General features: G+C 48.6%; 1 protein-coding gene across 1 annotated transcript in view; it reads left to right on the top strand.

The window, feature by feature from the left end:
* LOC132473046 (voltage-dependent T-type calcium channel subunit alpha-1I-like) overlaps positions 1-11,689 on the top strand; it is a 236,334-nt gene that overhangs the window by 99,855 nt on the left and 124,790 nt on the right. Inside the window, exon 3 of the mRNA XM_060072985.1 lies at positions 4,624-4,735. Coding sequence (XP_059928968.1) covers positions 4,624-4,735 — 112 coding nt within the window. The remainder of the gene's footprint in view (positions 1-4,623; positions 4,736-11,689) is intronic.

The following is an 11,689-nucleotide window of genomic DNA, read 5'->3' as shown; positions in this document are numbered from 1 at the left end:
GTCGAGCCGTCTGCTGGCGTTGCCATGGAGACGTGCCATAGGCTGGCATGGAGGATCGTCAAGGTCTCGTCTGCCCCCCCCCCCCCCCTCCTCCCATGTATTTTAGGATGGAGCTCGTCTCCTCCTCTTCAGTGTGGATCAGGGAGCTGGTGGGAGCAGGTTCTGGTGTTGTGATACAGTTTCATTCTTTTTAGGAACTCTTAGTTCACTTTGACTAAAGCCTCCGTTCACCTGATATCCGTTGTCTACTTCCAGCCTCCTGGAGCGAGATAATGTACCTGTTCTGCTCCTGAAAGAGCCGGATCTGAACTGATAAGAGCCGATACTTAGAAGGACAGTAATCATCAGTCATCTGACTAAACTGTGTTGTGTGGCAAGTTATTCTCTTATAAAATATAATATAACATAATAAAATATAATATTTATATTAAAGGTGGGGGGTAGAGCGGTTTGACTTGTATCCGGAATGTTGCTAGTTCGATTCCCGGCTCCTCCCAACTGAGTGTCGAGGTGTCCCTGAGCGAGACGCCTCACCATGACTGCTCCTGACGAGCGGGCTGTCGCCTTGCGTGGTTGACACCGCCGTCGGGGTGTGAATGTGTTAATCTGTGAATGTGTTGTAAGTCTCATGAGGTGTGCATTGTAAGTCTCTTTGGATTAAAGCGTCTGCTAAATGCCCTAAATCTATGTGGCAAGAATGACTTAAGAAATAATATGACGTGACGCACATCGCTATATGCTCAGTACAGCTCTCAGCTCTGCATGAAGCATCACAGCATTGGTCTGAGGATAGCTCCAATCTCCCCTCTTCAGCCTGTGAGATAATTTTATTGGAAATAGAAAATAGTAGTAGAAGTTCCATTTGTATAATTATGATGATTATAATGCATGTTTCTTTTTTCTACTCTGGTCAGGTGAACACACGATACACACACACACACACACACACACACACACACACACACACACACACACACACACACACACACACACACACACACACACACACACACACACACACACACCATAACGAAACACGCCACAACACATAGCGAAGAGGCTAATACACATGCTATGGGTGAAATGTTAATTATTTGATAAATCTGTTATTTGTGGTTTCTGACATCTGACTCTTTGCGAAGGTCTCTCCTCCGATCGAGCAGAATAGATACCAGCGGTTGCATTAAGAGATGATCTTTGAAGGCAACACTCTAATTGAGATGAAGAGGATTTTGTGATATGAAATAAGCCCCTTCATTCTATAATCGCTGTCTGGAGGGAGCGGTCCCCACAGCGAGGCTATCTTCCAGGGAGCGGATTAGTCAGAGTTGAACTTTTATTTGCTGAGACAAGCAGCTCTTACTGAGCGCCTCCCACAAAGCCTTCCCTCCTGTTTCTTCTCCTCATGACGGCCTTCTGCACACTGATGCTCCGATTGGAGGGAGAGATGCGGCCCTTTTCTGGAACTTTCCTGAGCAGAGGAGGCTTCATGAATGTGTGATGAGGCTCCCGGCCCGCTCGTTTTGATAATGCATTTGTTCCAGCGCCGGATGCGGTGGAACGGGACGTGCATTATTCAGCCGGACCCCCACTTCATTGTTTGTCAGCAATTTTGCCGTTGATGTTAATTATGCACGAGCAGGGAATTTAACGCTGTAACGAGAAAGAAGGAAGTGTAACAAGGTCAGGCTAATTGTGAGGATGAATAAAGTGTACATTTAAATGAGATGAAATAAAGAGGAACAGGAAACAACAAAGCGGACGTCGGATTAAATAATGAATACCAACACAACCAATCAGAGAGCCAGCCCTTGTGTCTGCCGTCCGTCTAGTCAACAGACAGATGGACATCCTTACTAGGACCCACTGGGACACGAGAGGGGGACAACGGAGAACTTGGAGGAGAGCAGGAGATACTGTGACTGCATGTTTGTCAGTTTTAGTTTTTAGCTTGTGGGGAAGGGTTTGGGTTTTTGTGGTTGATGGTTTATTTTGAGCGTCATAATTTTAGGCTTAAACATTGAACTTCAACAATCCCCCCCCCCCCCCCCCCCCCCTTGTGTAAACAGGGACGGGACCACAGCAGGTAACACTCACACACACATGCACACACTATCATATGTAGGGTGAGGCTATGGGTAAATCGTTCAGCTAAGAAATTGGTTTTGTGCGTTGGCAGCGCGGCCTCCTCTCTGCATCGGCCGTCTGGGATTGCGTTTATAATTATTTCAGTAATTGTGTTTGGATGTTTACTGGCTGTTCCAGAGGGGGGGGGGGGGGGGGTGAACAGGAGCTTATCAGAGAGATCATGTTATCAGAAACACAACATGACCAACAAGCTGACAGACAGACAGACACAGACAGACAGATGAACACAGACAGACAGACAAGCAGACAGACAGATGGACACAGACAGACCAGAAGACAGAGAGATTGACACAGGTAGACAGATGGACATAGACAGACGAGCAGACAGACAGACAAGAACTGCCGACTAAAGGAGAGAAGAATAGAATCGGTCAAGTCCAGCGATGGGGTGATGAGAGTGGACAGACAAAATTTGTTGAGCGACGAGAGAGGAGAGAGAGGAGAGGATACCGTCTGAAAGAACGCATATTGTCAACCGAGTGACATTGTGGCATGAGAGAGAGAGAGAGAGAGAGAGAGAGAGAGAGAGAGAGAGAGAGAGAGAGAGAGAGAGACTTTGTACACCTGAAAAACTAAGAGAAGGACAGTAATAAGTAAACACATCAATTCGTGGTTTAAAAAAAAATCATTGCCATCTAAAGGAGTACAACATATAAAGGATCATTGACACATCAGAAACAAGATAGGCAACATTAAGCTGTGCAGACAACAGACGGTGTGCGTGTGTGTGTGTGTGTGCGTGTGTATGTGCGCTTGTGTGCGTGTTGGAGGGTGCTGACTCACAGATGGTGTCATTGGATCGTGGCTAGGGATTACAGTGAGATTAATTGGCGGTTCTGCTCCTATGTGTTTCTCTGCTGGTTGTTTTCTCTGTAAACAGGTAGATGTAGCGTTAATAGAAGAAACACACATGCCTCTCCCTCCCTCCTTCCTCCCTCTCCCTCCCTCCCTTGCCCTCTACCCACCTCTCCCTCCCTCCCTCCTCCCTACCTCGCTCTCCCCCTACCTCCCCTCCCTCTCACTCCCTCCTCCCTACCTCTCCCTCCTTCTGCCTACCTCTCCCTCCCTCTGTCTCCCTCCCTACCTCTCCCAACCTCTCCCTCCCTACCTCTCCCTACCTCAACCAACCTCTCCCTACCTCTCCCTCCCTCCTCCCTCCCTCTCCCTCCCTCCTCCCTACCACACCCTCCCTCCCCTCTCCCGCTCCCTCCCCCGAGTGAGCGGACAAACAGAGACAGAGCAGACAATTATATATTGACAGAGGGACTTTGAGCTGTGTGTGTTTTCCTGTGTGTGTGACGTGTGTGTGACGGTGTGTGTTTGTCTGTGTGTGTGTTTGTATGTGACAGTGTGTGGTCACTGTGGGTCAGTTTTCATTGGTCCCTGTATCTCCTGGAGGATCGGGAGAAGTTTTCCAAACTGCCTGACGTCTGAAGACCTCCGACACTTCAAAGCTCAGGAACGTAACGCTGATACCCACTCCCCAGCCTGCCTTTTCCCTCTCTCTCTCTCTCTCTCTCTCTCTCTCTCTCTCTCTCTCTCTCTATCATTCTTCCTAACACCTATCATCCTCAATATCTCCCTCTTTTTCCTTCCTCTCTCCCTCCCCCTCCCTCTTTCTCTCTCCCCCTCTCTCCCCCATCGTCTCTGGGGAGGCAGAGAGAATCCTCCAGCTGACTGATATATAGAACAGCTGGGTCATAGTCTCATGATGGAGGAGTGAGAGGAGCAGCCTGTCAGCTCTGTGTTCCGCTCTGTTCACCTCTGAGTTCAGCTCTGTGTTCCGCTCTCTGCTCCGCTCTGTTCAGCTCTGTGTTCAGCTCGGTGTTCCGCTCTGAGTTCAGCTCAGTGTTCCGCTTTTCGTTCAGCTCTGAGTTCAGCTCAGTGTTCAGCTCTTTGTTCAGCTCTGTGTTCAGCTCTATGTTCAGCTCTGTGTTCAGCTCTGTGTTCAGCTCTGAGTTCCGCTCTGTTCTTTAGCGTGCTCTGAGCAGCTGCTGTGAGTGAGCCAGAGGAACCAGTGAAGGCTGCTATCTGCGGGTTGGATCTGATCCACACTGTCTCTTCTTTCTGATGTAGTATCAGACATGTGGTCAATAACAGACAAAAACAACATTTTGTGTTGTATTTTAAGTTATTATTTCTAAGAAAAGGCTTTTGCGTTTTTTATTGACATTGAGATGATGAAGGTAAGGTAATGTCTATGTTTTCTATTTCTGAACAGGAAGTGTCTCCTCTCTACAGGAAGTCAACTCCACGGCGTCTCTTGACCTTTTGCTTCACCGCTGTCTAAAGGGATTTATTACTTTGGGAAGATGAACTCATCCATTTCATCACATCTCATATCATGCATGGTCCCTCGTAGCTTTTAAAAACGTTATGATGTGCTGGCACCTTTTGATGTGTGTGAAGCGGTGTTGGAGCCAACATGGCCGGTGGCCCCCAGGTTCTGTTCCTTGACTCCCAGCCTGTGTCCACGTGGTTCGAGAGGATCAGCATCATGGTGATCCTGCTCAACTGCGTCACCCTGGGGATGTATCAGCCCTGCGAGAACATCCACTGCACCTCCGACCGCTGCCAGATACTGCAGGTACGGAGGGGGGTGTCTAGGGTCTGATGCTGATGTCTGTCTGTCTGTCTGTCTGTCTGTCTGTCTGTCTGTCTGTCTGTCTGTCTGTCTGTCTGTCTGTCTGTCTGTCTGTCTGTCTGTCTGTCTGTCTGTCTGTCTGTTTGTCTGTCTGTCTGTCTGTCTGTCTGTCTGTGGGTTCTTCAGAGACTTTACATTAATTATGAATGCTCTAAAACTGTGACATAAAGCTTGTCACGGTTTTAGAGGATTACATCCAATCGGCCGCATGGACGTGATGGGTCTGACAGTCGGTCATCAGGCAGGACAAACCCTGGAAGGTTCTGTGTCTGCTGAGCGCTCGGAGTTCAGGAACACTGAAGGTTAAGAGTCAGTTAAAGCAGAACCTACAGCATTATACATACCGCTGTGTGATAAGATGCTTATAGAATCAAAGCAATGTTCAATTCCCCTTTTATCTCCTCCCCTCTCCTCCTCTCCTCCCTCTCCTCTCCTCCCCTCTCCTTCCCTCTCCTCTCCACCCGTCTCCTTCCCTCTCATCCCTCTCCTCTCCTTCCCTCTCCTCTCTTCTCCCCTCTCCTCTCCTCTCTTCCCATCCTCTCTTCTCCTCTCCTCCCCTCTCCTCTCCTCTGCTCTCAACTCCTCTACTCTTCTCTCTCAAATGATCTTCCTTCCTCTCGTCTTCCCTCCACTCCCTTTCCCCACGTCTTTCAAATCCTCTCTCTCTTCCTCTTCCTCCCCCTCTCTATCTACCTTTCCTCTCCAACACTTCTCCACTCCTTTCCCCTCTCTCCTCCTCCTCTCCTCCTCTCCCTCTCGCTCTCTCTCTCTCTCCTCTGTTCATGTTAACCAGCCCATCCCCTCCCAGAGTAGCGGCGGGAGATTGTGCTCTTCTGTGCTCTTCGTTGCTAATGGTAACCGGGGGCAGGAGGGGGGGGGTTGTCGACAGGGGGCTAACAGAGTAGAATTGTGGCCAGTGGGCTCTTATAGGCCTCGGAAATATAATAAAGCAGGAGCACTGATTCTGTCGCCATGAATGTTGAATGAGAGAGAGAGGCTCACACACTGTGGAGAGGGACACCCACACACACGTTTGTGTGTTACCCGCCATTAACTAATTCAGACACCAATGATTGGACTCCGAAACGGGGACCGAACCCAGAACCTTTGGGCGGAGGCGGAGGTGGAGGTGGAGGTGGAGGAGGAGGTGGAGGTGGAGGCGGAGGTGGAGGCGGAGGTGGAGGAGTAGGTAGAGGTAGAGGCGGAGGGGGAAGCAGACGCAGACGCCCTCTTCCTTGATGGTGCTCCAGAGAGAAACTAGACTGCCTCTTTCTGTTTCTGCCTCTGGTGTCACCACTTTGGGTAGTGTAAAATTCTGATTCTGATTCTGGGTGGTGTTTTAAGGAGCCAAACTCTCGCCTCTGTCAGTGCTGAGCTGTGTCTGCGCTGGGCGGAGCATCACACAACCACCCTCCAGAGGACTGTCTGGAACGTTCTGCCCGTCAACAGACTGGGAGCACTGGGGAAGAACCACAGCCCCTCCGTCAGGTCGTGGTGTGCTCTGTCTGAGAGGCTGGGGGTAGTGGTGTTCTCTGTTATTATATATATATAACCCTGTATATATAATATTGGGACTAAAATACACACACACACACACACACACACACACACACACACACACACACACACACACACACACACACACACACACACACACACACACACACACAGATAAATGCAGCAAAATAATGCACACACATTCTGAAAAAAACTGATGCTTGTGTACAAACTGACTGACTCACTCACATACACACACACACACACACACACAAACACACACACACACACACACAGGCACACCATAACCCATGTGTGTATGTGTGTGTATGCGTGAATGTTTTGTGTATGTGTGTATCTCTGAGCTTCAGTGTTTTTGTGACATGCTACAAATGACCTCTGGCATTGCCTTGGCCTAATATAATGTTTTATATCCGGTGAGATTTCCTGTCAAATACCATCAGATTTCCACAGCAAGGACAAGCATACACACACAGAGACATAATCACACACACACACATTCAACCACACACACACACACAGTGTCTAAACACATAAATACGCTCACACACGCAGTCATCACTTTTCATGGCAGAAGCATCACACTCACACAATCTGAGGCTTTTATCGAACACACAACATTCCACACCCACACACAAACAGAGACACAATCAGACACAAAGTGAAAAACAGACACAGAAACACATAAACACACACACTCACACACTGACACACAGACACAAACAGACACACACCCACACACACTCACCCCCCACCCAGGGATGCTGGGAACATGGCCTTTCTTCTTGGCTGTGTCTGCACGCCAGCCTGCATTATGCATGAAGACATCATGTGAACATGTGATCGTCATCTGATCCGACCCATCCCCGGACGCCCTCGCACACACGTGTAGCGCTCATCTGTCGGACAGACGTGTGTTCGTCTGTCGGTTTCTATCTCTGGGTTTCTGTTTCTGTGTTTGTGTGTGTGTGTGTGTGTGTGTGTGTGTGTGTGTGTGTGTGTGTGTGTGTGTGTGTGTGTGTGTGTGTTTGTGTGTGTGTGTGCGTGTGTGTTTGCGTGTGTGTGCGTGTTTGTAGGCGTGTTTGTCCGTAGGTGTGTGCGTGTCTGTGTCAAAAGGTCAGAAATAATCAGGGGTATTTTGCACCAAAAAAGGTATAATTCCTCTCCAATGGGGATGATGGAGGCTTAATGTGCTAAAGGAAAATAAATGAAAGGGTCTTTAGCATCGGTCTGTCATGTGACACAGAAAAGTTTGTTTTTCTCCAACCTTTATCCGAACACCCCAGAATGTCTGAATGTACTGTGAGTGATGCTGTGGATGCCCACGCTGGCCCGTCCCAGTCCTCATCCCTCTGCACCATGAGGGGGTCCACTCCCCCCCCAAACCTTCTGGGTTCCATCCCCATGTTAACAGCCTCACCTGTAGGCGGTGTCGAACAGAAACCCACCATCGTTAATGACCTGTAGCAACATTCACTGTGATGAAACTCCCTCAAAGCCTGACAGAACAACACTAACTTGCTCACGTGGTCTGGTACTAGTCCTCACCTGGTGGTCTGGTACTAGTCGGCACCTGGTCTAGTACTAGTCCTCACCTGGTCGGGTACTAGTCCTCACCTGGTGGTCTGGTACTATTCCTCACCTGGTCTGGTGCTGGTCCTCACCTGGTCTGGCACTAGTCGGCCCCTGATCTGCTACTAATCCTCACCTGGTCGGGTACTAGTCTTCACCTGGTGGTCTGGTACTAGTCGGCACCTGGTCTGGTACTAGTCCTCACCTGGTCTGGTACTAGTCCTCACCTGGTGGTGTGATACTAGTCCTCACCTGGTGGTCTGGTACTAGTCCTCATCTGGTGGTCTGATACTAGTCCTCTCCTGGTGGTCTGGTACTAGTCCTCATCTGGTGGTCTGGTACTAGTCCTCATCTGGTGGTCTGGTACTAGTCCTCACCTGGTCTGGTACTAGTCCTCACCTGGTCTGGTACTAGTCCTCACCTGGTATGGTACTAGTCCTCACCTGGTCTGGTACTAGTCCTCACCTGGTATGGTACTAGTCCTCACCTGGTATGGTACTAGTCCTCACCTAGTATGGTACTAGTCCTCACCTGGTGCTCTGGTACTAGTCCTCACCTGGTGGTCTGGTACTAGTCCTCACCTGTTATGGTACTAGTCCTCACCTGGTCTGGTACTAGTCCTCATATGGTCCGGTACTAGTCCTCACCTGGTGCTCTTGTTCTGCTGCGTGGACCACTCTACTGACGCGTGCGACCAGAACGAGGTGTACACGGTACGGCTGGCTGCGTTTACAGGAACTTGGAGCTAATGTGGTCATCCTGCTGCTTAAATAATGCAACACCTCCCTCCCCAACAAACGAGTGAGAGCATCTCTGTGATGATCAGCTCTAGAACAACCTGAACGTTTTATTAGATAGGATGTTTTAACTGGAACCGTCTGCCTACATCTGAGCCCTTTGCTGCTATTAGAACAGCCTTTACAATAGGCCAATACTTCTGTCTGCAAAGTCCTTCTCGCCTATACCTCTATACTGGATGGATACATATTTAAATATAAGTTCACCCAGAGGCAGGTGAATATTGTGTGTATAGTAAGGGGTTTTAATTCTAATTTTTAGGTTTTAATTCTCAGCTAAGGGGTTCTGTGTTCCTTCCTCAAAGTATCCAACACCTGCATCTCAATCCACTGTCTAACACCCTACCTGCTCCTTAAAGACCTGCATCTCAATCCACTGTCTAACCCCTACCTGTTCCTTAAAGACCCTCATCTTAATCCAATGTCTAACCCCTATTTACTCCTTAAAGACCTGCAACTCAATCAACTGTTTAACCCCTACCTGCTCTTTAAAGACCTGCATCTGAATCAACTGTCTTACCTGCTCATTCTAAAGCTGTGCAGTATAGCAGATTAAGTCTGTTCTGTACGTCTGTGTTTGTCTTGAAACCATAAAGCAGATTATTTGGAATTGAAGTACCTCTGTTGTTAATATCTAGAGTCAATAAGTGGCTGCTTATTTTTATTGGGGTTGGTTATTGTTTTTGGGTGGCTGTTGGTTATTGTTTTTGACTGGAAGCCGGCAAAATTACTTTGATTCTGGTGGCACAACAAATTCTTAATCAATTCTCTGCATTGAACCGGCAGTGTGACTCACCCAGATTAGTTCTCTTTAAAGACATTGATGTGTGTGTGTGTGTATGTGTGTATGTGTGTGTGTGTGTGTATGTGTGTGTGTGTGTGTGTGTGTGTTTGTGTGTGTGTGTGTGTGTGTATGTGTGTGTGTGTTTGTGTTACTGTATGAAATAGTGCTGATGGGCTCTTCCTTTCCTCATCTTAATGTCTGTTTGCGTGTACACATAATGCGACACTAATTTAACACACACGATGCTGCTACATGCTACCGCACTCCAGAGCCCAGCTCTCTGCTGCTGGCGTGATGGTAGCTGTAGTAATTAGCTTCTCCGCGCTGGGTTGTCTTCTGCTGAACTTGAGACTGATTTCTGAACGCCCTGAGAAGTCCCTTAGAGAGCAGCAGACAGGCAGACAGGAATTTCTAATAAGGGACTAAGTGCAGTCGAGGATTCTGGTTGTGTGGGGGGAGAGAGAGGGGGGGAGAGAGAGGGGTGGGAGGGAGGGAGGGTGGGCGGGTGATGCGCCGACGATGCGAAGGGAAGTGAGGCGATGGGGGGACGGGCAGGGGGGAGGGGGTGTCGGCGGTATCTATGCGAGTAACTCGTTCTAAAAATATATGGGGAGGGTTTAGCTAGTGATCTGAACATAACAATGCAGACATGATGTGGCAGAAAAAATGGCTTTCTCTCCCTCTCTGTCACTCGTCCCTTATCTCTCTCTCGCTCCTTCTATTTCTAGCTCAGTCTCTCGCTCCTCTCCCACTCTATCTTTCTCTCTATCGGTCTCTGTTCCTCTCTTTTTCCAACTCTCTACCTTGCAACTCCTTGCTCTCTTTTTCCAACTCTCTACCATGCCACTCATGCTCTCTCTCTCTCTCTGTCTCTCTCTCTCTCTCTCTCTTCCCCTTTCTCTCTCGCTTCTTTCTCTCATCACATTCTCTTTCTCTCCCACAGTTCTTCTCTCGCGCTTTACCTAGCGTTCCGCTCCATGCAATCTCTCTCACTCTCTCTCTCTCTCTCTCTCCCCCTCTCTCTCTGTATCTCTCTGTATCACTCTCTCTCTCCATTTCTCTCTCTCTCTCTCTCTCTCTGTCCTCAGTTCCTCCACACAGTCTCGTAATCCCTCCCATCCATGTCTTTATTTCCATCTCCTCTTCAGATCCACTAGTGTGAGTGGGTGCTTTCATGATGTGCACAATATGCCGTGTCTATAAATGTGATCCAGGCTTACAAAACCCATCGCATGCACACAAACAGTCATGCACACCCGTCAAACACACAGGGTCGCACACACACAATCACACACACCCGTAACACACACATAACGAGCGGGTCTTCTAGCCCGGCTACGGAAACAGCCACACAAACCCCCGTTACCCAGCATCTTCCTGACTAACGCAAGGTCAATCGTTCACAAAATCGACGAATTGGAACTGCATCTAGCAACCAACTGCTTTGTTTGCGATTGCTGTGTTATGATCATCACGGAGACCTGGCTACATCAGCTGATCCCGGATGCGTCAGTTCTACTAGCGGGACGCACTATCCACCGCTCCGACAGGAACAAGGAATCCGGAAAGAGCAGAGGAGGGGGTCTGTGTGTTTATGTTCACAATGATTGGTGCACAAGCAGTAAGAGCACAGACACTCACTGCTCCCCGGACATAGAAGCAATTTCAGTAGTTTGCAGACCCTTCTATCTGCCCAGAGAGCTGACAGTGGTAATTATCACTGCTGTTTATATTCCACCAGATGCAAATATTAGCATAGCTCTTACCTACCTACATGATAGTGTCAATAAACAGCAGCAAGCTCATCCTGATGGGGTACACATCATCGCTGGGGATTTTAATCAAGCATGCCTAAAGACAGTCCTTCCCAATTTTATACAGTATGTACGGTGCTCCACCAGAGGAAACAACACACTGGACCGTGTCTATTCTAACATAAAGCATGCTTATAGAGCAGTCCCCCTCCCACATCTGGGTCTGTCTGACCATCTTTCGCTGCTCCTCATCCCAGCATACACTCCCCTTAGGAGGAAGACCAAGCCGATCATAAAGACTGTAAAAACCTGGCCAGAGGGTGCACTCTCCCAACTGCAGGACTGCTTCGCTCACACAGATTGGAGTATCCTTGAACAACAGGATCTACAGGGCTTCACTGACACCGTATTGTCATACATCAAATACTGCACTGACAATGTGACGGTTGATAAGAACATCAAAGTATATCCA

This window comes from Gadus macrocephalus, chromosome 2 (assembly GCF_031168955.1).
Source record: "Gadus macrocephalus chromosome 2, ASM3116895v1".
NCBI lineage: Eukaryota > Metazoa > Chordata > Actinopteri > Gadiformes > Gadidae > Gadus > Gadus macrocephalus.
Note: the sequence above shows the minus strand (reverse complement) of the source record. Positions and strands in the feature narration are given on the sequence as shown.